The 25,844-nt window shown below is 37.8% G+C and overlaps 1 protein-coding gene across 5 annotated transcripts in view; it reads left to right on the top strand.

Moving 5' to 3' along the window:
* RABGAP1 (RAB GTPase activating protein 1) overlaps positions 1 to 25,844 on the top strand; it is a 178,395-nt gene that overhangs the window by 121,018 nt on the left and 31,533 nt on the right. For all 5 annotated transcript variants that reach the window (XM_017548365.2, XM_017548363.2, XM_017548364.2 and 2 more), the window contains 4 exons: positions 16,032 to 16,145; positions 20,194 to 20,268; positions 23,367 to 23,492; positions 24,087 to 24,230. In XM_017548365.2, coding sequence (XP_017403854.1) covers positions 16,032 to 16,145; positions 20,194 to 20,268; positions 23,367 to 23,492; positions 24,087 to 24,230 — 459 coding nt within the window. The remainder of the gene's footprint in view (positions 1 to 16,031; positions 16,146 to 20,193; positions 20,269 to 23,366; positions 23,493 to 24,086; positions 24,231 to 25,844) is intronic.

The raw sequence follows: 25,844 nt of genomic DNA, 5'->3' as shown, positions 1-25,844 counted from the left end.
GCCGTCTAGTAACTTAAAATAGTTGAGGTTGTTACTAGTGACCAAGAGAACATTTTAATTAGTGCTGGAATTACAGGTGTGAGCCACCATGATTGGCTGACCTCTTAGAGAATTCTTAATGCAGTGTAGCAATTCATTGATGGAGTTGTTGCATGACCAGTATCATTCAAACACAGATTTTCATTTAATGTTTGTTAATTGTTACAGGAGCAAGAAACTCCCATAGAATTATAAAGTTATATTTTAATATATCTAGCCATTTTGAAGCTGCTGGTTTTTTTTTTTTTTAGAGGGTGTTTTGCTTTTGTCGCCCAGGCTGGAGTGCGGTGGCGTGATCTTGTCTCACTGCAAACCTCCACCTCCTGGGTTCAAGCCATTCTCCTGCCTCAGCCTCCTGAGAAGCTGGGATTACAGGCATGCATCACCACACCCCGCTAATTTTGTATTTTTAGTAGAGATGGGGTTTTACCATGTTGGCCAGGCTGGTCTCAAACTTCTGACCTCAGGTGATCTGGCCACCTTGGCCTCTCCCAAAGTGCTAGGATTACAGGTATGAGCCATCATGCCTGGTCAACTGTTACATATTTTTGCTACTCAGTAGGCACACTTAAACCTCTGACTTGAGACTTATTTCAGAAGAAGCTGACTTTTTAAAGTACAACTATTTGTTAAGCATTTTCAAGCATTTATAAACATTTTCTTAGAAATAATAATCCATTGATTTGATTATGTAAAAATGTAACTTGAGGAATATGAGACTTGGTCCTCTTGTGTGTCTCTATGTTAAATGTTATTAGTAGGTGATTTTGAGAATATTTTCTCCATTGCATATAATGCTTTATAAAATCTTTAAACAAATAATAAGTCAAACAATACAATCCATATTAAGCTATATTAAACTGTACTAAGAGAGCATTTGATATGCAGTTTACTCGGTAATAATACAATGAAATAAGTATTTGGAAGTTCATCGCAGTTACCAGAAACATTTGTTTGGAATACGACTTTGCATATAATAATTTCATGTCTTCCTAGTTCACTCATAAATTACTTCCCCCCTTTGACCATCACCACCTCTTTCATCAAAATGACATTTTCTGTGTTCACTTTTGTCAGGTAACAGTACTTGAGTATTTCCTGCTTCTTGATACTCTCCATGATAGATTGCTGTGAAGGAGAATCAACAATAGCAAACCAGGAAGAGAGGTTGACAGTGCAGTTAGCGTTTATGCCTTATCTATACATGATTTGAGACTGTTTTGCCTAACATTGAATAATTTTCCTGTGGGAAACTTGAGCCCTAAAAGGAAATGAACATAGCTAAAAGGCTGCATATCACATGGGACTTAGATTTATTTTTAGAATGGCACTATAATGCCATATTTGGATTGAAACAATGTGATAGCAGTACAGTATTTTATTAAATAAAGAGCTGTCTTTTCTGAGGAAGTCATCTACTTTTCTGTTACATTGTATGGTATAGATTGAACATAATACTTATATAATCAGTCAGCTGATATAATTCTAAACTATATATTAAAGTTAGAGGAGCTTCTTTGGCAGCATTTCTAGAGCCAGCTTATTGAGTCTGATATAGTAAAGGTTCTGTGACAGTTCAATCATTACAGCATATGGTGGGTTTTTTGTTTTGTATGTTTGGAGTAAGTTGTTTGGAGGGGAAAAGAGAATAAAGGAGTAGAGTCATTTGGAATGTTTATACTTAACTTTTCTTGACATGGAGGAGCTCCTTTCTAAATTATGCAATGGTAATAGAAAAACCTAGATGGATTTTTGCCTCTGAGAAATGATTTTGGAAGAAAAAATAATCAGCAAAGATTTTTAATATTGAGCTCTACAGTGTTTGGGTTAGTATGGTTCATAGGCTAAAAAGCAAAATACTCTTATTGCATCACTTATGTTTCAGGTACAGTTTTTCTGCTACCTAATTTTTTAATAATTTCATTTGATTAAGAAAAATTATGATGTTCATAACATTCAAGAGATTTCTGAATTGTATACTGTCTAATTGCAGATCCCCCACAGGGCATTAAGTCCCAAACAGGAAAACTTGCCAAATACAGATTTTGTCCCTTGGCTGCTCTCCTAAGGTTAGAAATATGCCAACATCATAAATCTCAAGTCTGGTAAGAAAGAGCTAGCACTGATAAACTGGGCCTTAAGCCATCTGCTTTCCATGCAGTGTCTCATTTGCTTCTCATAAACTATAAGGCAGGGACCATTGCGTAGATTTTTTAGATAGGGGTGGTAAGGTTCATATTAAATAACTTGCCCAAGGTCACACAAATTAGTGAGTAGGAAAGGCAGTATCCAGAGACAGAACACCCTGGCCCTAGAGTTTGTGTTCTGTTGATTGCATTGTGATCTAAGTAGAGCACCTAAAGTCCATTGTCTCCATTGTTTGTCAAAAGTCCAACTCCAGTCCCCACGCTATTGTGGCCAGATTCAGAAATGCCTTTAGTTACCTCTATGTTCATGGATATCTAATTCCAATCTGCTCTGTGTGATGTGTTGGAGATTTGGAGTAGAAATTTTAAAGCATTAATTACTGAATACCTAAACAATGTATGTTTAAACCTATAGAGATCAGTTTCCTGTTTCTTTTTGGTCCAGGTTTTGAATTGTTATTAATTGTTAATCAACAGTAGTTTTACTGCAAGTATGATTGTTGCCTTTGAGAGCAAATCACCAGGGTAAATATACAAAGCAATATCTACACACAAATCCAATTTTCACTAAAATTCCTGCTGTTGCATTGGTGTGGAAGAACAGCACCACAGGACAAGAGGTCCCGTGGTTCTTAGATGAAAATACTGACTTAAAGAGCAATGTTGCTGGTTTCGTAGGGACAAGTAAAAATGTGTTTGTATTATATAATTAGGTTCTTCAGAGCTAAATTTAAGATGAGGATGTTTTTGTATTGTCAGTGTTAAGCGAGCTCACCAATCAGATACTTATTTCTTAAATTCTTACTGATTTGACTATGTAATTGACTTTGAGGGGCTTTAATTTGTTTTATACAAATACACTATAAGCCATATTACTAATATACAGGCTATGAGGTCCTTTTTGTTATGTAAGATTGAGCTGCAAATTTGATTCTGAGCTTTCCGGAGGCCAAAGCAGAAATGAACACTGGATCATTTCCATGGGGAAAAATATGCATAATTTTTTAGGAGAAACTGTTTTTTGATGCGGACACTGAGTAAAGTGGTAGGAGATGTCCTCACTACCATGAAATACAACGTTTCAATAGCAGGGGTTTTTTTGATTGTTGTTGTTGTTTTTTCTTTCTTTTTTTGACAGCCTTAGAACATGCAAATACCACAATTTAGTGAAGGTAGTTCTATGAAAGGCCAAGTTACTGTGATCTAAAAATATATCTATCTAGTGGTCAGCCTTAAAGAATAAAACTCAGAACATTTAATAGAATACTACTTTATTTTTTAAGATATGAAATTATTAAGATACATGCCCCATTGCATTTAGAGACTGCCTTTTCTTTGAACAACTTACAGAGGAGCCACATGTTGTGATTTTATTCCCCTTGGTTTTATATTTAAGAATGTCTTATATTTCTCTGGCTACGTGTTATTAGGGCCTTAGTTATTTCTGTTTTTCATAAATACTGAGCAGCCTTCATATAGGGAAGCATGTTCAAATGAGTAAAAAGAAAAGCTTATTTTCGAAGTCTGTGTCATACCAGTTTTAGTTATGAGTCTAGAAGGGAAAACGTATTTTAAAATATATTAGAAGTTATAAATGCAATTCAATACTGATAAGAGAATATTTTCACTTTTACAGTATGTTTCTTTTGGGTTAAGAAGGTGAGCTAGGAAGCCAGACCAGTTGGGTTCCTGACCTAGCTTCCCACTTTCTAGCCAAGCGATGTAACTTTTTTCCTCATTTGTCAAATGGGGGAGTTAAATAAACCCACCTCAAACGGTTTTTAAGATAGACCTACATTTTGTTACTTAAATAATTATTTTTAGGTCTGTGAAAGTACATCTAGGAATAGAAAATTTCTTTTAGATCTTTTAGATAAGTGGTTCTAAACCTTACTATGTGTCATTTATCTCTGAGAATTAATTTATTCAACAAGTTTTTATTGGGTGTCTACCGTGTGTCAGATACTCTTCTCTGGGCTTAGAGATACACATGAACAAAACAGAAATCTCTCTCTGCATAAAGTTTAACTTTCTGGTGAATATGTTTAAAACCCTGGACACTTTTCACACAAAATTTTGCATACAGGTCAGGTGCAGTGGCTCACACCTGTAATCCCCATACTTTGGGAGGCTGAGGTGGACCAATCACTTGAGACCAGGAGTTTAAGACCAGCAGTTCAAGACCAGCCTGGTCAACATGGGGAAACCCCATCTCTACAAAAAAANAAAAAAAAAAAAAAGGTTACAAAAAATTAGGTGGGCATGGTGATGCGTGCCTGTAATCCCAGCTGCTCGGGAGGCTGAGGCAGGAGAATCACTTAACCTGGGAGTCGGAGGTTACAGTGAGCCAAGATCACACCATGGCACTCCAGCCTGGGCAGCAAAGTACGACCCTGTCTCATAAAAACAAAACAAAACGAAGCAAAACAAAAAACTTTGCTTACAGTATGGAAACCCGTAAGTCTGTTTATTAAATCTCAGGCTAAGAATACTATACACACCTTCTTTTTATTTTGTCATAATTCTTGTTAGGCATCCTTTTAGATGGGTTCAGCATTTAATTTTAAAAGATAAAGCTATTAGACAAAATAATGTTACTGTTTTCTTTGTCACTTTTCTTGGCTCTATCAAATTAGAAGTGCTTGAGATATGACAGGGGCAACTGAAATAAAATTTCCAGATTTTGCAGACTTTTGTAGGACCATCTTGGTTTTAACCAAACGTCCCAAATATAAGACATCTGTTTTCATAGGCTTAACAGTCTTATTCTCATTCTTTATTTTGTTCACTTAGCCAGTTCTGCTTCCAAACATATGAAATGAAATGACATGAGTGCTATGTAATTAAGAGAGAATTATTTTACCTCAGGGAGATTTTTGGTCCTCATTTATTTTATATTAAGCATAGCATACTTTGAATTTCATTTTCCTTCTTTTGAATTTTTATCCCATCTGTTTAGGGAAGTCTTTAAAATTATTTCTGATAAGTGGTAGCTGACTTTTTAAAAAGAAAATGTGGGCCAGGCGCGGTGGCTCACACCTGTAATCCCAGCACTGTGGGAGGCCGAGGCGGGTGGATCACGAGGTCAAGAGATCAAGACCATCCTGGTCAACATGGTGAAACCCCATCTCTACTAAAAAAACAAAAAATCACTGGGCATGGTGGCATATGCCTGTAAGTCCAACTATTTAGGAGGAAGGAGAATCACTTGAACCCAGGAGGTGGAGGGGGGAGTGAACCTAGATTACACCACTGCACGACAGCATGGGAGACAGAGCAAGACTCGGTCTCAGAAGAAAAAAAAAAAAAATGTAACCAAAAATTGTTACTTTATTCCTGTGAAGTATATTTTAAAGATAGGAGGTGGCATAATGTATTGGAGTAGGTTTTGGCATTTTGTTTTATTCTGTTTTCTTAAATATTATATGATGGCATTTAATAAAGCATTTGTGACATTCTGGATTAGTCTTAAGAACTAACTTTTTCTTTGGGCAACAAGCTACTTTGAAAATAATTTTTTCTATGCTGGCTATTTCTCATGGCAGCCTTCCACTGCATTTTCTTTGTTTGGGTACTCTCTTTTTCTTCCTGCCATTCTTAGCTTTCTATTTTTCAACTTGAGTTTACAAAGGGATGTGTATTCAAAGGATTTCCTACAGTTCCCAGTACCTTGTTAATCCTGAGAAAATACCCAGTGGGCCACTTCTCACAGTAAGGTATAAAAATAGTCATCCAGAAAGATTACAGAATGTGGTTCCACTGTGGTTTTAACTCATGCTAGACTTTTAAAACCAAGTTAGGGAGAAGAAAACAGCATAAATGTTATTATTTTCTTGATTTTTTTTTTTTTTATCTGCACAGACTATTTTAGGAGAGCCTTCAAATTTAAGAAAGTAATAGGGCTTCACCATTGCTTTGTTGTATGTACTCAAAAGAGCATTATAATTGGGGACAAGAAAGAAACCACCTACAAGTAAACCACATGAACAGAACCTACCTTTGATTACTATAGAGCTTCTGTCCACATGTTCATTTCATTAATTTTATTCCACAAATTTAGTCCAGCATTTTATTGAGTATGTTAATAAGTTGTGTGTGAGGTTGGGTGGTTTAACTTCTCTAAGTCTGAATTTACGTATTGTAAAATAAGGAAGTAATACCTTTTTTCTTTTATTAAACTTTATTTATAAGAACAGTTTTAGATTTACCGAAATATCGTAAAAAATAGTACAAGGAATTCCCATATACTCTGTTATTAACTTTACTATTAACGCCTTATATTAATATGGTATATTTATTATAATTGGTAACTCAATATTGATACAGGTCAGGTGCGGTGGCTCACACCTGTAATCCCAGTACTTTGGGAGGCTGAGATGGACCAATCACTTGAGAGAAGGAGTTCAAGACCAGCAGTTCAAGACCAGCCTGGTCAACATGGGGAAATCCTCTTGCTACAAAAAAAAAAAGTTAGAAAAAATTAGCTGGGCCAAACTTTATTTACATTTCTTTAGTTTTTATCTAATATCCTTTTTCTGCTTCAGGATTCCATCCAGTATAGTGCATTACATTTAGTCCTCATATTTCCTTAGATTCCTGTTGACTGTGATAGTTTATTAGGCTTGCCTTGTTTTTGATGATGTTGACAGTTTTAAGAAATACTGCCAAAGTATTTTGTAGAATGTCTCTCAAGTTAAATTTGTCTGATTTTTTCATGAAGTCATGAATTTTGAGGAGGAAGAATAGAGAGGTAAAGCGCCATTTTCATGACATCAAGGGTACATGCCATCAGCGTGACATCACTGTTGTTGACCTCGATTATCTGGCTAAGGTCATCTTTGTCAGTTTTCTCCACCATAAGATTTCTTTTCCCCACCATGTCATACTGTACTGTACTCTTCTGAAGGAGGTCACTATGCACAGCGCACACTTAAGGAGTGGGGAGGTTTGTTCCCCTTCCTTGAAGGTATCTACATAAATTATAGGGGATTCTTCTGCATAGGACATTTGTCTCTTCTCCCTCATTTATTTATCCAATTATTTATTTATATAAGTATAGACTCCTGGATATTTCTTTTATTGGTTGATTGACGGGAGACAGGGTCTTGTTCTGTCACAGAGGCTGGAATGCAATGGCATGATCGCAGCACACTGCAGCTTTTACCTCCCAGGCTCAAGTGATCCTCCCACCTCAGCCTCCTGAATAGCTGGGACTACATGTGCTGCCATGCCTGGTTAATTTGTGCTGTTTGTTTTGTTGGTTTTATTTATTTATTTGTAGAGATGGGATTTCACCATGTTGCCCAGGCTGGTCTTGAACTCCTTGGTTCAAGCAGTCTTCCCGCATTGGACTCCTAAAGTGCTGAGATTACAGGTGTGAGCCACCATGCCCAGCCAGATACTTCTTTCTTTCTTTCTTTTTTTTTTTTTTTTTCCTTCAGATGGAGTTTCACTCTTGTCCCCCAGGCTGGAATGCAATGGCACAATCTTGGCTTACTGCAACTTCCGCCTCCTGGGTTCAAGCAGTTCTTCTGCCTCAGCTTCCTAAGTAGCTGGGATTACAGGCGCCTACCACCATGCCCAGCTAATTTTTGTATTTTTAGTAGAGATGGGTTTTGCCATGTTAGACAGGCTGGTCTCGAACTCCTGACCTCAGGTGATCTGCCAACCTCGACCTCCCAGAGTATTGGGATTACAGGCGTGAGCTACCGTGCCCAGCCATTTCTTTTATACTTACATAACCCAGTTCATTTTGTTGCTCAAATTGCTCCAGCTTTAACCATTGGGAACTCTTTGAGTTGTCTCCTTTGACATACCTCCATCGATGTAGGTTTGTTTTCTTTGTGGTAGGGGTGAAGGGAAACACTTTCTTATTTTTTGCCAATACAAGACGTTCCAGGCTATCTTGTATGTTTCCTGCCCTCGTCCTAGAATCAGCCATTTCTCCAAGGAGGGTTGGTTCCTTTTGTTAGTAAATGGTATTAGACAAAATATCTAATGCTACTGGATGTTATTGCTTCTAGGCCCTCTCAACTAACAGAACAAGCAAACATATGTATGGTAATACCTTTTTTTTTTTTTTTTTGGGAGACAGAATCGCGCTCTGTTGCCCAGGCTGGAGTGCAGTGGCACGATCTCAGTTCACTAAAACTTCCACCTCCTGGGTTCAAGCAATTCTCCTGCCTCAGCCTCCTGAGTAGCTCAACTACAGGCACACGCTGCCATGCCTGGCTAATTTTTTTTTTGTTTTTAGTAGAGATGGGGTTTCACCATGCTGGCCAGGCTGGTCTGAAATTCCTGAGCTCAGACAATCCGCTCACCTCACCCTCTCAAAAGAGCTGGGATTACAGACGTGAGCCACCCGCACCTGGCCGGTAATAACTTTTTAAATGTTGACATCAGCAAATCATGCATTACAGTTAGAATAGGATGGAGTCAATAAACTTTATGTACAATTTTTTACAACTTTAGATTCAATTCTTAGTTACATATAGACTAGAAGGAGCATAGGACAAATATGCAAATGACTATTCCAAAACAGAGTAATTGCTGTAAGAGAGGCACCAATGTGATTTGTAAATTGATACAGCTTTTCTGGAGGACAGATTGGCAGGGTCACTCAAAATCCAAAAACAAGGATTATGCTGAATCTTCAGGGAAATGGAGTGATTGTGGAAACTGTCTTTTCTCCCTTAAGAATCACTGCTCTGCTTTATAGCCTTGTTTATAATGAAAGGGGTAGAATAGCTGTATATCCCAGAGCTGGAGATTTTGGCAGAGTAAATTATGGCATAAGCATGTGACAGGTTACTGTTCATTAAAAATACTGAGGTAGGATAATGGCCAAATAATATGAAAAATTAAAATATTTTGTAGTTAGCAAAAACAAATTTTCTAAAATCTAAACACATTTTATAAAAATAAATGGTTAAAACCTAAAAAGTTTGACATATGCTAACCAATATTAGCCATAGTTAGATCTGAAAGGTAAAATTCTTCTTTTTTCTTTTAGGATTATTACAGAAAAGCAAAACAATTTTATTAAAATAAGAAAACAAAAAGGTTTTATTATACTAAGAAAGCCAAAAGTTAGATTTTTTTTTTTCCTTTTAAAATGCCATAAAGTAGATCATTAATTTCAGGTTATGTTTGGGGAACAGATTTGGAATTTAGCATGATGTGTTAATTCTCAGCATTTGTTTAGTGAATAAATTTAAGAAATGCTGATATTTTAGAGTATAGTTTTAAATAGAATTACTTCCAACAATGCCCAAATTCTGCCATGCCAGTTACCCCCTTTAAGTTTTCAAAGAAATACAAATACAAAGAAGAGTGACAAGTGGAAAACAAGGTTTAATTTGTTAACTGGGAGCCACCAGCAGCACATTGAACTGGAATATATAATCTGGGCTTAAGGGCCTTTCTCTTCCTTTTTATTTTTTATTTTTGAGATGGAGCCTTGCTCTGTTGCCCAGGCTGGAGTGCAGTAGTGTGATCTTGGTTCACTGCAACATCTGCCTGCCGGGTTCAAGTGATTCTCCTGCCTCAGCCTCCTGAGTACATGAGATTACAGATGTGCACCACCACACCAGCTAATTTTTGTATTTTTAGTAGAGACAGGGTTTCACCGTGTTGGTCAGGCTGGTCTTGAACTCCTGACCTCATGATCTGCCTGCCTCGCCCTCTCAAAGTGCTGGGATTACAGGCATGAGCCACTGCGCCCAGCCAGGCCTTCCTCTTCCTAATGCTCCAGTCTTCCCCCAGCAAGCCCCAGACCCTCAGGATATTGCAGCATGCATTTCGGAGACAGCAAAATGTCCTGGGTGCCTTTTTCAGCCATGACCCTACTTACTATATGGTTCAGCTGGTACTCTGAAATCAGATTAGTGTTCATTCTACTTGTGAAACAGTCAGTATGGAGAAGGAGGCATGGGCCTCCTCCTCCTGTATTCATAGTAATAATGACCCATAAAAGTTTATGACCAGCAAAAGGATCTGATTGGCCGGTGCTTTTCAGGAAAATTAATCGGACACGGTTGTTCTGGTAGAAGTAAAGAGATAAAAGAAGATCAGTATTATGGTCTAAATGTTTATGTCCTCCCAAAATTCTTATGTTAAAACCTAATCACTAATGTGATGCTGTTAGGAGATGGGGCCTTTGGGAGGTGATTAAGTCATGAGGGCTAAGTCCTTATGCATGGGATTTGTGCCCTTATAAAGAAGAGACCCTAGAGAACTGCCCTGCCCCATGTGAGAACACAACAAGCAGATGCCACCTATAAGCCATAAAGTGAGCCTTCACCAAACACTGAATTTGTCAGCATCTTGATCCTGGAATTTCCAGACACCAGGACTGTTAAAAAAATTCCTGTTGTTTATAAGCCACCCAGTTTGTAACACTTTGTTAGAGTAGCCTGAAGTGACTAAGACAATCGTTTAGGCTCTTACATTAGTCTTGGTAAGGTGAAGCATGGGTCTGCCTTTGGGTGCAATAGAAGTAGACAGGAAAAGACATAATCCAGACGCTGCAGAGAGAAGATCTCAAGATCAGTAATCATTCACGGCAGCTAGTATCAGAAACAAGGTGGTAAAACCTGCTGCCGTTCACAAGAATAGGGAAGTCTTGAGAACCATTGGTGAGGGGAGGTAGGGAATGCGAGATTACAGTTTTTGTGAGTGTAGTATAATTTACATACAATAAACATACACAGTAAGTGTTCATTTTGATGAGTTTTGACAATTTTGTTTGTGTGAACACCAATCAAATAAAATGTATTCATTTCTGTCATCTCAGAAAGTTCCCTAATGCCTCTTTTCGGTTGATTTTCCACCCACCCCCAGGTAAACATTTTGATTTCTGTTACCGTGGGCTTTGCTCAACATAATGTTTTTGAGATGTGTTTGTGTTGTTTCATGTATTAGAGGTTCATTTTTATTGCTGGGTAGTATTCCATTAGATGGATATACCATAATTTATCATTTTTTTCTGTTGATGGACATTTGAGGTTTCTAGTTAGGCTATTACAGATTAGGCTATTAGGAATAGAATTGCTGCGTCATGGTAGTTAGATATATATTTAACTTTGTGGGAAACTGCCATGTACTTTACCAAAGTGGTTATATTATTTACACACCCATTAGCAACCATTGAGAGTTCCAGTAATTTCATATCCTCACCAACATTTGGTATTTTTATTTTAGCCAGTCTCATGTGTGTCAATGTATGTGTTTATAATCTGTGAGCTATATATACTGTTTATTTTACTGCTTGAAATGCCAGGTACTATATACCACTACATTTACAGGGTTTTATTTAAACCTTTACTACACTGCGTATACAGGAATATACAGATTTTTGCAAAATGCAGCAAACATTTTTAACATTCGTTATTATGTAAAAAAAAAAAGTACAAATGTTCAAAGAGATACACATTTCAAATTACAGCAGGCTGTGACAGAGTTTCTGAGAGCAAAGCATGTATAAAATTAATCAATAACATGTTAGTATATTTAAAATCATAACAAAAATCTTCTCTCTGGTCATGTTGACCATTACAAATTACTGTGTTGTAGTATACTTATAACAAGGGTTAACAAACTACCACCTCTCAGGGCCAAGTTCAGTTTACCTCTCATTTTTGTTTGTTCATTTGTTGTTGTTGTTCTTTGAGACAGCTGTCTCTCTTATTGTCCAGGCTGAAGCACAATGGCAAGGTCTTGGCTCACTGCAACCTCCACCTCCTGGACTCAAGGGATCCTCCTGCCTCAGCCTCCCAATAGCTAAGACAAGTGTATGCCACCACGCTGGCTAATTTTTGCATTTTTGTAGAAATGAGATTTTGCCAAGTTGCCCAGGCTGATCTCAATCTCCTGGCCTCAAGTGATCCACTTGTTTCGGCCTCCCAAAGTGCCAGGATTACAGACATGAACTACTGTGCCTCTTGCTTTTATAAATAAAGTTTTGTTAGGACATAGCAGTGCTCGTTTATTTCCATATTGTCTATGGCCGCTCTGCAAGGGGAGAGTTGAATAACTGCAGCACTGAATGGCTTGCAAAGCCAAAAATTTTTACCTGACCCTTTATAGGAAAAGTTTTTAAGATGTCAATGCTGCACAATCCTATTGCATTTTCATTTTCTTGTGGAGATTACAGGCGTTTTTCTTGGGATAAATGAATTAGCCAAAACACAAAACTAGCTGATCCAAAAAAAAAAAAAAAAAAAAAAAAAAAAAAAAAAGCCACCTCTGCTATAACAGCAGTAATTTTCAGAACATAACAACTGACACTTTTGCCATTCATTCCCTGTTCTTTTAAAGTTTCCATCTATGCACTGTTACCTTAAGTACATTAGTAAAAGCTTGTCTGTTAAGCCATTTTACTAAACTACAGCATCCTTGAGAGGATGTATTTGGTTGACTTGATCAGTTTGGTCATGAATGGTGTTATCTAATACGTGTTGCATTGGCAGCCTTTCTACATCAGTTACACTTATGTTTAACTCCTTAGAAATAAAAAGACGATGGCCAGGCCCAGTGGCTCATGCCTGTAATCCCAGCACTTTGGGAGGCCGAGGTGGGTGGATCACCTGAGGTCGGGAGTTTGAGACCAGCCTGACCAACGTGGAGAAGCCCTGTCTCTACTGAAAATACATTGGGCAGGCGTGGTGGTGCATGCCTGTAATGCCAGCTACTCGGGAGGCTGAGGCAGGAGAATCGCTTGAACCCAGGAGGCGGAGGTTGCGGTGAGCCGAGATCAAGCCATTGCACTCCAGCCTGGGCAATGAGCAAAATCGTCTGGAAAAAAAAAAAAAAAAGAAATAAAAGGAGTATATATTTGTAAAGCTTAATTTTATAAGCACTTGCTTTGGATGTTTTCCAAAAGCTCTTTGCTGTGTTCTCTTAGGAGCTCATCTATAATATTGCTGTTTTATTTTCAGAACCTTTTCAAATTTAATGTCATTCTGATAGGAACTTAATACATTCATCATTATTAGGATTTCTGCATCATTTTTGCATGATGTGGCCTCCAGCAAGTCAAATGAATTTATTCCAAGTTCTTCAGCGTATTTCCTAAGGCCAAATATTTTAAGCAAATTATTCACATGGAACTCTTCAATTTATTATCATTCTTGAAGACATCAAAAATTGAGTGTGAATGTTCAAATTGACCTTTCTTAAGGGCATATTTTGCCCCTCATTCCCTGATAATTCTATAATTAATGGATAAGGGATGGCAGATTGATAAGAACTGGCCCAGTTATAAAGAGTATTTTCAGTTTTTTGTTATTTTTTTTACATCCTATGTGCAGTTGAATTTCCAAATCTCATCTCATCTCTCTCTCTTTTAATTGAGACAGGTCTCGCTGTGTCGCCCAGGCTGCAGTGGAGTGGCACGATGTTGGCCCACTATAACCTGTGCCTCCCGGGCTAAAGCGATTCTTGCGCCTCAGCTTTTCGAGTAGCTGGGATTACAGGTGCACGCCACCACACCTGGCTAATTTTTGTATTTTTAGTAGATACGGGGTTTCACCATGTTGCCAGGCTGGTCTCAAACTCCTGGACTCAAGTGATCCGCCCACCTCAGCCTCTCAAAGTGCTGAGATTACAGGTATGAGCCACCGTGCCTGGCCCAAATCTCATATCTCTAATAACCGTATCCTTTTTTAGGTTGTCATCTCCATCATCAGTGTGATATGATTGATAAAACTGATGTAAAATATTTTGAAGGTTTCCACATTCCGGTCAATTCTCAGTTTAATTTTCTAGCCTTCTGGTTGTCTTTAAGCCACAGTCTGTCATTCTTAGCATCTTTTAAAGCTTCTGTTGTTATTTTACAGAATTCCTAAATTCATCTGGTTCACTCTGGATTGTTTCCAGTTTTGGCTCTTAAGAATAAAGCTGCTGTGAACATTTTAGTTTAAGTCTTTTCATGCATTTATATTTTCAGTTCTCTTTGGTAAATATCTAGCAATGGAATCACTGGGTTGTATGGTAAGTATATGTTTACTATTGTAAGAACTGCCAAACTGTTTCCAAGGTGTTTGTACCATTTTGCATTGAATGGGAGTTCCAGTTGTTTCTTATCCTTTGCCAACACTTCTTAATTTTAGCATTTTCTAGGTATATGGTGGAATCTCATTGTGGTTTTAATTTGTTGCCCTGAGGACTAGTAATGTTGACATCTTTTCAAGGGCGTATTTGCTATGTGTTATATCTTCCGTAGTGAAACGTCTGTTCAATCTTTTATACTCTCCCACTTTTTAAAAAATTGGTCATCTGTCTCATTAATTTTGGGAGTTACATGGTCTGGATACAACTCCAACTTTATCATCAGATAGGTTTTGTAGGTATTGTGTCCTGGCCTATGAATTTTCATACTTTAAACAATTTTTTCAATAGTAAGATTTTAAAATTTTGATGAAGTGTCCAGCTTGTCATTTGTTTATGATTAATGTCTTATAGGGACCCCTCTTCTAACTCTTCAGTTCTCTGTTCAGCTTATTCCTCACTAGCACTCTACCCTACAATTCTAGCTACCTTACCCTCCCCAAAAATCTATGCATGCATGTGCTCTCTCTCTTTCTCTCTCTCCCTCTTCCTCTCTCCCCACTTCCCACTTATTGGAGATACTTTCAACTCCCAGTTCTAATTTACTGTGGAAGCTGCCACCATGTAATTAGCTGCTGTAGTCTTAGCTCTCCCTTGGATTTTTCCCTTTTGTTGAAGAGCACCACAGTCCTGAACTGCCATTAACTGTTAAGACTGTGTTAATAACTCTAAGTAACATATGCTACTAAAGCTCTTTGAAAAGCGGTTTGGCAGTGTCCTTGAAGGTAGAAATAGTTTTCTGTTTAAGAAAGAGCATTGGCTTTAAAGTTAGTTCAAGTCCCACAACTATAAAATATTCATGGCCCTGGGAACATGATTGCCCAAAAGGCTAGAGAAATTATTGGACAAGAGAAGAACACCACTTTGATTTTTCATCTTCAAACAGAGGAATCACGTTCTTTGATAGTATGCTAATTATGATACATTCTTACCAAGGATAATCAACTCTATTGTATTAGCTATGAAGACACTGCATTGTTAAAGTAGAGGGCCATGTTTCTGTGTTCCAGTTCTTTACTATGTCAGCAAATGAAATTTAACAAGGGGAGAATATTAGAAATAGTTGGGTGCTTGGTATATTTTACAAAGGTTTGTTGACATTATTGACATTTGTTCAGTTTTAGTTTACCATCATAGAAGAGGAAACAGTTTTTGTCCATTGGAAAAAGGGAAGAATATTTCCCCATAGCCTGTTTGAATTCCTTGGCATTTGGTGGTCTTGTTTCATACTGAGTAGATTGCTTTGTACATTGTTACGCCATTTGCCCCTAGGACAAACCCCAATTAAGTAACTACTCTTTTTCATTTGGAAACTGGCATATGGGCTTCATTCCAAAGCATCAATTAAAGCACCAATTTTTCTGCTGGGAGCCCTTTACCTCCCCCTTTTGCGATTAGTTTGAGTATTTTCCTATGGGAAATCCATTTTGAATAGCACATTTTCCATCTTAGAGTGGAAGGGTCACCAGCTGTACTTCTTTGCAGTAAGGGTGGAGTGTAATATGGAAGTGTATAGAGTGAAATACGTAGGTTTTCTTTCATCTTGTTCCCTCTTTACATTTGCTTTTGCTTGAGTGGTTGGTCCCTAAAGAGGCAGTAACTATCTATGGGCATACGTATGTGTATATATGTCCTTGCAACATTTAAAGCGTGTGAATGAGAAGACCTTGTACAAACCTGAATAAGAATTTACTTGATTAACCTAACTAAACCCTCTCTTCCCTTATGTTTCCACAGGAGTCTCCCCAGGACAGTGCTATCACCCGGGATATTAACCGAACATTCCCAGCCCATGACTACTTTAAGGACACAGGAGGAGATGGACAAGATTCCTTATATAAAATATGCAAGGTATTTCATGTCAAAAAAAAAAAAAGACTCAATTTTGAGTGGTGGTTCTGCTTTGAAATTATGAAGACAACTACAAAGTTTAATTTGGATTTGATGTTCAAGAATTCAAAAAAGGAGAGAAAAGATATTGCAAAGTCAAATGTGAGAATACAATTTTAGACTCACTAAAGAAAAGAAAATAATTAGATATTTCTAATTATTTTCATTTATTTATGATTCATGTCTTACAGGGACCCCTCTTCTAACTCTTCAGCTCTCTGTTCATCTTATTCGTCACTAGCACTCCACCCTCTTGGTTACAGGCTCACTCTCATGACTTCACTGACTTCGTTTTATCTCATACAGCCTTCCCCTAAACCAGAGGCCTTTCTCTGGGTGCTCAGTTGGTAGTTTTGCTAGCTCTACACCATCTCCCTGAGTGATCCCTTTACCCCCAAAGCTTCAGGTATCACCACTGTACAGATGTTCCCAAATCTACATTAACTTAACTCCAGGTCTAAATATCCAGGGGACAATTAGTCTCCATGTAAATGCCTGTCAAGTATATCAAATGTATGGGTTTAAAAATAGAGTTCATTTAAAAACATGGTTTATTATGAAAAATTTCAAAGTAAATATTAATTAATATAATGATTAGTCTAATTGATAAGTACAGTTAATAACCCCCACACTAATTCAGTATTTAACAACATATTGTCACAGTTACTTCATGTGTCTCTTTTTTTCCTTTTCCCTGAAGTACTTTAAATCTGAGACATCCAGATCCTACATCTCTAAAAAATAAGATTATTATCCATCTTTACCAATTAGTAGCTACTCTATATTCAAATATCCTTAAGTGTCTTTATACAGTTGGTTAGAATCAAGATCCAACAAGACCCACATTATATTAAGTTGTTGTATCTTTTTAAACATTAGTCCTCCTTTTCACCCATATTGTTTTCCTGCTAGAGAAAGTTATTTCTGTTAGTTTTCAGTCCTATCTTTGTTTAGGTTGAGTTAGATATGACTGATGTCTCTCTTAGTTTCATTCTCTCTTCACTGCCCTGGTACAAGCCAGTATCTTATGTTGCTGGCACTTCTACAGACGCTGCTCTGCCTTTGGGTTCTAGCCTGTTTATTCTTTGCTCCTTGCTTAATGCAGAATTAGATCATTTTGGTGGCCTTCACAGAAGTCTTTATAACTGCTATTTTATAACCCATGGAATTAAATGAAAACTCCTTAGTTCATGTCCCTAGATTCCTTAGCGTAGTGTTGAAGATATTTTATAATATATCGACTTACCTTTTATTGCTGCTTCTCCAAATATTTTATGCATTAACTGCATTGAACTTCTCACTGTGCTCTGGTTGATTCACTTGTCTGACTTCCCCACTGAACCGTGATGTCTTCAAGGGCAGGGGTCATTTCTTAGATATGGTAGCATCGGTAGCCCTTGCACAGTGCTTAGTCTATAGTAGGTGTTCATTAAGTGTTGATGAATTAGTGAAATGTCTTTTCTTTCCCAGATTTCATTACAGCCAACATGAAACTTACACTCCAAACACTTTCCAAATGTATGATATTTCACACCTATATGATTCCTTTACTATCTTCCATCAGCCTTAAAAATATGCTCCCCTCCATTTTCTACCTATAGAAATTCACTGCATTTTCATCATTATTAATATATCATTGGTGAAGCTCTTTGCTGAGCATGTTAAATGAGAGGACTAAATTAGAATAATACAATCAACTGTGTGATATTAATACAAGGCTTGTTCTCATATTACAAATAAAGTAAGTTATGTGCTCAAGATCCTTATCTAGGCCAGGCGCAGTGGCTCATGCCTGTAATCCCCAGCACTTTGAGAGGCTGAGGTGGGTAGATGACTTGGGGTAAGGAGTTAAGAGACCAGCCTGGCCAACATGGTGAAACCCCATCTGTACTAAAAATAAAAAATTTAGCTGGGTGTGGTGGTGGGCACCTGTAATCCCAACTACTTGGGAGGCTGAGGCAGGAGGGTCACTTAAACATGAGAGGCAGAGGTTGCAGTGATCTGAGATCATGCTACTGCACTCCAGCTCAGATGACAGAGTGAGACTCTGTCTCACAAAAAAAAAGACATTAGCAATTTAGACATTAGCAATTATGGGATTTTAGCCTGACTCTGACTTAACTCTAAAGCCTCTGTAACTGATAAATTATTGATGGATATCTTGAAAGACATTGCCTGTTTTCCAAAGAGCTGTGTTAGCATATATTACTGCTCATTTTTAACACAGTGTTAATACTGGCATTAACATTTGTTAATTGTTACTAATTTGGTAGAAAAGTGGTGCATTGTTGTATTATAAACTGATCATTTCTAAAGCCCTCTTTGCACATCTTGTCTCTGGAAAAGTATGTATGTTTCTCATTGTGTAGCCTTCTTATCAGATAAGCTGTGATGAAATGGGCATGGTATAATAAGATTACATTGAATTCTATGCAAATTTATGAATATATGATCATAATATATGTATATTTTAAAGCTATAGTTTCACCAAAAACTAGTGATAAAACTTGGTTGCATATTAACTTGACTAGCATCTGATATGTATTGGCATCATATTTTGCTAACAGATATATATTCTAAACATACCCAATTCTAAGTTGTTTTCTTGAGACACAGAGGAACCTTGGCACAAAAAATAAGTGGAAAACAAAGGGAGTTTCATAAGAAATAAATTTGTCAAACAAGGAATAGCATCTTGAAGCTATAGGAATTTCCCTTTCTACCACATTTACATGAGAACTGCAAGTATTAGTCATAAAAACAGAACTCTGAAAAAGAACTAAAAAATCAAAGAGTAAACCATGAAGAATGTTAGATGTCAATATTCTATTCAAAGTGATGTTCAGAGGAGATGGGTAGTAATCAAAAGTAAGAATTCCAGAGAAACCCACAAATGGTTTCAGAGTCATCTCGCTTATCAGAAAAGTTATTACTGGTATTGTGGAAAGAATTATATTTTGGTGTCTTTGCCAAAAGAGCTTTCCCAGAAAGAAAAATGAGTAAAATTGACAATGTTTAGTGAGCGCATGCTGTATATGAGGTGCTGGCTACGTTGAATGGGACATCACCCTGTCCCTCACAAAGCCTACCATCTGGCGGGGAAGATGGACATTTAAAATGCAATGAGGGGCCGGGCTTGGTGGCTCACGCCTATAATTCTGGCTCTTTGAGAGTCTGAGGCAGGAGGATCACTTGAGTTCTGGAGTTTGAGACCAGCCTGGGCAACATGGTGAGAGCCTATCTCTATTAAACAAAAAAAAAGTGCAGTGTGGGCCAGGCACATTGGCTCACACCTGTAATCCCAGCACTTTGGGAAGCCAAGGCAGGAGAATAGCCTGAGCCCAGGGGTTAGAGACCCACCTGGGCAACATAATTGAGATTCCATCTCTATAAAAAAAATTTTGAGAATTAGCCAGGCATGGTGGTGCATGCCTGTGGTCCCAGCTACTCAGGAGGCTGATGGGGCAGGATCCCTTGAGCCCAGGAGATTAAGGCTGCAGTGAGCTGTGATTGTATCACTGCACTCCAGCCTGAGCAACAGAACAAGACCCTGTCTCTTAAAATAAAATAAAACGCAATGTGGTAATAATACAATAATAACCATGCATGTGTAGCAGGTGCCATAGAGGCAGAGAAGAGAGGGATTTGTTCTGGGGGAATTGATATAAGTTTGCTGACTGAAGGAAGAGTGCATGTTTCAGGCAGAGAGCGGGAAAGGACATCCCAAGTAGAGGGAACAGCTTGAACAACAACAAGGAAATACGAAAACTTTTTTTAGTGCAGGAGTGGTTTTTGCTTAATCTTCCCATCTCCCTCATCATAGGAGATGGAATGGTGATAGCTGAATTCATTTTAGGATTGGAGAGAAGTATTGGCATCATTTATTGTCTGTCAAAATGCTGCCCTAGGGTGGGTAGCATCCTCTAGGGTTCCATATTCAAGTGGCTACATTCATTCACATTTCCTGTATGTGTGTGTGTGTGTGTGTGTTGTTTTTTTTTTTTTCCAGGCTTATTCTGTGTATGATGAAGAGATTGGCTATTGCCAGGGCCAGTCATTTCTTGCTGCTGTGCTCCTTCTCCATGTGAGTAATTAGGTCTCTGTTACAACTTAACACGTAGCCTGCCTCAGCTTATGCTAACCTTAGGCTTGAGCATGGTTTTATATTGGGTTTGGACAGACTCTTAGGCATGAATTTTAACTCCTATAGCTGGAAACTTTTTCCTTAAATTAACTTAATGTTGTTGTGGAAGAGATATATGATGAAAACAAATGGTAGTGTTGAAAACTAATAGAAGGGTAGACTTCCTTTTTATTACTAGGATTATGGGATAGACTGATGCTGGTTGAACCCTTGGGGACATTTTATCTTCTCTAAAGTAGCCACTGGCATTAATATTTGTTTTGAGATTTATGTATTGGGGTAGGAGGAAGGCAGAAAGTTTGGCTTTCTTTTAGTGCCATTTTATTCATTCACTCAGCAAACACCTTTCCCGTCCCCTCCACGTTTTTTATTTTCTTTCAACTCCACAGAAAACACTAAACAGTGTTAAGATGAATAGTCTTTATCTAATTCACCAGTTAATATTTTTCCACACTGCTTTTTTAATTTTTCTCCTGCATTTCTCTTTTTCTCTTTTTCTCCGTACACGCACACAAACACATATTTTCTTTTTTACTTAAAAAAAATTTTTTTAAGTAAATAACAGACTCCTAAATACTTGATCCTATGTATGCTTTCTGGGAGCAACGGAATTGTGTATCATAACCGTAATATAATACCATGATCACATTCAAGAAATTACACATTGATTCAGTAATGTCTAATACACAATACACATTCAATTTTCTCCCAATTGTCTACTCCAGAGAGTCTAGCTTTTTTTTTCTAATCAAGATCTAATGAAGATTCAGATATTGAATTATTTCTCTTTATTCTTTTAATCTGCATTACTCCTTTGTCGTTTTTTTTTGTTGTTGTTTCATGTCATTGGTAGTTTTGAAAAATTCAGACAAATTGTCATATAAAATGCACCATATTCTGGATTTGTCTCATTTTCTTATGATTCAGTTTAAAATGCTTGGCAAGAATAACACACTGGGAATGTCAGCAAAGAGTTTTGAGTATCTGTTGTGATCTGTACTGTACTGAAGATCAGAGGTAAATAAAGGCATGGTCTCAATCTTCATGGATACAGAGCTAGTGAATCCGACTAGCTCTAAACAATTACACAAGCATATAATTTGTTACTTTCAGTGGTGCTATGAAGGCTTAAAAAGGTTGGTGTGAGATTGTAACAAGGAAGTCTTATTTAGATTAAAGACTTCTCAGGGGAAGTGGCTGTTAAAGGGCAACCTGGAAAATGATAAAGGATATCATTTTCTTTTATAGTTTTCTGTGGTGGTTAACTTTTTAAAATGTTGTTACGAAAATAATAGATCTGTTTGAAAAGCAAGGGAGTAGAGAGTAGAGTGTTAATGGCAAAGTGAATAGTACAGTATATAGAAGTCCTAAATTGGAGAAACACCTGTTGTATGGGCAGAACTGAAAGGAAGACAGTGTGACTGGAGTATCCTGAGTGACTGGGAGTAGAGGAGAGACGTAGGGAGGGCTTTGGAGCCAGGTAAGGAGTCTGAATATTGCTTCTCTAAGGGTACTAAGCCATTTTATTTAGATTGCAGTACAAGTTTGAGTATCCCTTATCTGAAATGCTTGGGACTGAAAGTGTTGTGGATTTTGGATTTTTGAATATTTGCGTTATACTGGCTGAGCATCCCAAATCCAAAAATCCAAAGTGTTCCAATGAGCATTTAAATACTTTTAGCATCATGTCAGTGCTTAGAAAGTTTCAGATTTTGGAGCATTTCGTATTTTCAGAAATGGGTTGCTCAACCTGTACAAGTAAAACAAAAATACTTTGGTTTTTCTTACCTGAACCCAGCTTGTTGCTATTGGTAGTCACGTAAAAATATGATAAAGCTATGACATGAGTAAAGAGTTTGGGTTTCTATTTTGTTTTGTTGTTTTAATGAGACTTTATATCTCAAAGTCCCACAAGCTTGGGTGGTTTATCTTCATTCTCACTTTCAGTTCAGGGACATTTATCCCCTGAAAATGGGTTTCCCAATCCAGACCCTCCATGTCTTGTTTTTGAACTCTTGGCTTGCTATAGTGTTATAAATGTTTGCTCTAGAGTGAGAGGAGATGGGCTACCTGCCGTCAGAATCACCGTTATGGGTTGGCCGCATCTCCTTGCATGTGGCAAAGTGAAGTTGCCTTCCATGACAAAGACTTCAAAGATCTGGACTTTTGCCCCAAATACTCCTAACTTTCCAGTAATGATCTGCTGTGCTTTTCTCACTTATTACTTAATCTGAGTTGCTCTTTAGTTCTGCTTTATTCTCAGTGATTTCTGTGCTCAGCCCGCCTCCATCATCTTGTTCCACAGAAGCCTGCCCACCTTCTTGACTTTTTTGAAGGCTTGCTACATTCACACCAATCCTTAAATAACATTTACAGTGCTTCCTTTTTGAAAATATCTTGCCAGGTTCTCAGGGAAATAATTTTCCATAAAACTATGGAAAATGTAGATATTATTATAAATGAATAGCAATGTAAATAGAAGTGAAGGAGGATTTTGTAGTACTTTAAGCATTACTGCGAGGCTTAGAATGTGTAAGGTTCTTATATAATAAACTATGTTTTTAACAATGAGGAAGAAAAACAATTTTGCTAGAATGAAATAGCAGCTAAGGAAGGAAAAATGGTTAAACAGAGGACCCAGGATTTGGGAGAGATGACACCTACACTGTATCAGCCTATTTCTGCTCAGTTCAAATTCTGCCCTCCCTACAAAGTCTGTTTCTGACTGCCTTAGGCAGACACAGGCCTTCCTCTTCTTGTATTATCACTGATACCTAATTCCTATTACAGTTATTTTAATACTGGTTGTGTGGGAGACTCCTCGAGGACAAGAACCATGCTGACAGAGTAGTCATTAACTATTCCTTGTCTGAGTGAATAAATGCTTTAAACACAACCTTAGGTCTGAGTTTCTGCATAGCACTAAATTTTCTGGTAATACAGTAGAAAGCTGGATTTAATATACTGAGAAAACTTTTGTATGTTTGTGATTTCCCACTACTCCCCTACCCACCCAACCACTTGCCTATCTGTTACAGATGCCTGAAGAACAGGCATTCAGTGTCCTGGTCAAGATCATGTTTGACTATGGGCTCAGAGAACTTTTCAAGCAAAACTTTGAAGATTTGCATTGCAAATTTTACCAGTTGGAGCGCCTCATGCAGGTAAAAAGAGAAATCAGTGTCTGCTTGATAAAAAGAGTACAGGACTTAGGAGCACCAAATTGAGGAAATGGTGCCAGGAAGCAGTGGTGATTGTCTTAGCCATCCCTGGATAAGGATGGGTTTTATCACTATGTGATTATGATGGAAAGCTTAACAAAGTGTTAAACTTTCACACCTGTTGCATGTGAGCTGATAAACACCCAAAAGATCAGATGACTTTGTAGGGGCCTTTTCCACAGCCAACTCAGTCAAGAAGTACTCCCCAAGGCTCTGAAGCTGACTGGTTAGGAATCTCATATCAAAAGTGAAACAAACTTTCCCAAATGTTTTATAGCTTGGAAAGAAAAACTGACTTTCCAAATACTTGTCACCATTTTGGGGATTCCTGTTTCTTTAGAACTAGTTTGTGGTCTGGAAAGAAGAGTTGAGTGCCAGCTTAATTCCAGATGATAAGTGTTCTGAGCACTTTGGAGATTTTTAGAAAAACACAAGTATTTTAGTTTTTTGGCCGATTCCTGGTAGATTTATGAGCTTCCTTAGTAGGAATTGAACAGATGCATATGTGCCCAAAACTAATTAGTTTACTTGTTTCAGGAATACATTCCTGACCTATACAACCACTTCCTGGATATAAGCCTTGAAGCGCACATGTATGCCTCCCAGTGGTTTCTTACTCTTTTCACTGCAAAATTCCCTCTCTACATGGTCTTCCATATCATCGACCTGCTTTTATGTGAGGTATGTATCAGAGGCCACAGCACATTGGCTTTTGTTTATAGTGTATTTAAAGAGAACAAATTCTGTTCTGAGTGTCAGTTCTGTCAAAACCAAATTGGTCTCTGCAGTTATTTTATTTTAGTGCTAAGAAATCTAGGTTTAAGTGACTTTTCCTTGGACTAAAGCTAATGATCATATTTGTTAAAGGTATACTCTGATATGAAAAGATATACTGAATTAGACATTTGTATTAGTTCATATTAGATTTGGCTATATTGAATGAAAAAAACCAAAATAACAGTGATCTTAAAAAATAGCTTTTTTCCTCTCTTGTGAAAAAAGTCAGAATGTTGGCAGTAACATTTCTTCTCTACACTCTGGCTGTTAGCCGTACGGAGGAGTAGAACACCAACTATTATATCTATATTCATGCCAGGAGGATTAGAGGATGGAAGACGGTGCATCCTCTAGTTTTCTTCTTCTTTTTCTTTCTTTGAGACGGAGTTTCGCTCTTGTTGCCCAGGCTGGAGTACAATGTCGTGATCTCAGCTCACCGCAACCTTCACCTCCTGGGTTCAAGCGATTCTCATGTCTCAGCCTCCTGAGTAGCTGGGATTATAGGCATCTGCCACCACACCTGGCTAATTTTGTATTTTTATTTTTTATTTATTTATTTTTTTAAAGAGATGGGGTCTTGCTGTGTTGCCCAGGCTGGAGTGCCGTGGCTATTCACAGGTGCGATCCCACTACTGATCAGCACAGGAGTTTTGACCTGCTCTGTTTCCAGCCTGGGCCGGCTCACCCCTCCTTAGGCAACCTGGTGGTTCCTCGCTCCCGGGAGGTCACCATATTGATGCTGAACTTAGTGCGGACACCCGATTGGCATAGCGCACTACAGCCTCTCAGAACTGCTGGGCTAAAATGATTCTCCCACCTCAGCCTCCCGAGTAGCTGGGACTACAGGCACGCGCCACTGCGCCCGGCTAATTTTGTATTTTTTACTAGACACAGGATTCCTCCATGTTGGCCAGGCTGGTCGCGAACTCCCGACTTCAGGTGATCTGCTTGCCTCGGCCTCCCAAAGTGCTGGGATTACAGGCATGAGCCACTGCACCCAGCCCATCCTCTATTTTTAAAAGTGACTTCCTGGAAGCTCCATCCAGTATTTCCACTTTATGGTCAGAACTTACTTACATGACCATACCTAGCTGCAAGAGAGATTTTTTTTTAAAAAATAAGCTGAGCAGGAATTTGCTAAAAATTAGGAGATTTATTACTAAAAAGAAGATAGATATTAGAGTAAGTAATCTTTGCCATGACATAATTTTGGATTTTGTGTGGTGTGTGTATTTGTTTAAGAAAAACATAACTAATGACAAAGATAATACATATTTATAGAAAAGCTCAGTAAAAATAATTAAGAATACTTCAAATCCCACTGTCTAGAGGTTAGCTACTTTTAGCAGCTTGGTTAAAAGTAGCATCCTTTCAGCTTTTTTTGTGTGTTCATATATGTGTATATGTAATTTTTTTTTTTGGTATATATAATTTCTATATGGAATCCTAAGTTTTCCCTATGGAATATTATATATATTATGGTTCTGTACGTGTATATTTAAAAATATGATTGTTATT

The sequence above is a fragment of the Cebus imitator genome, unplaced genomic scaffold, assembly GCF_001604975.1.
Source record: "Cebus imitator isolate Cc_AM_T3 unplaced genomic scaffold, Cebus_imitator-1.0 Scaffold206, whole genome shotgun sequence".
In the NCBI taxonomy this organism is placed as follows: domain Eukaryota; kingdom Metazoa; phylum Chordata; class Mammalia; order Primates; family Cebidae; genus Cebus; species Cebus imitator.
This window is presented reverse-complemented; position numbering and strand designations above follow the sequence as displayed.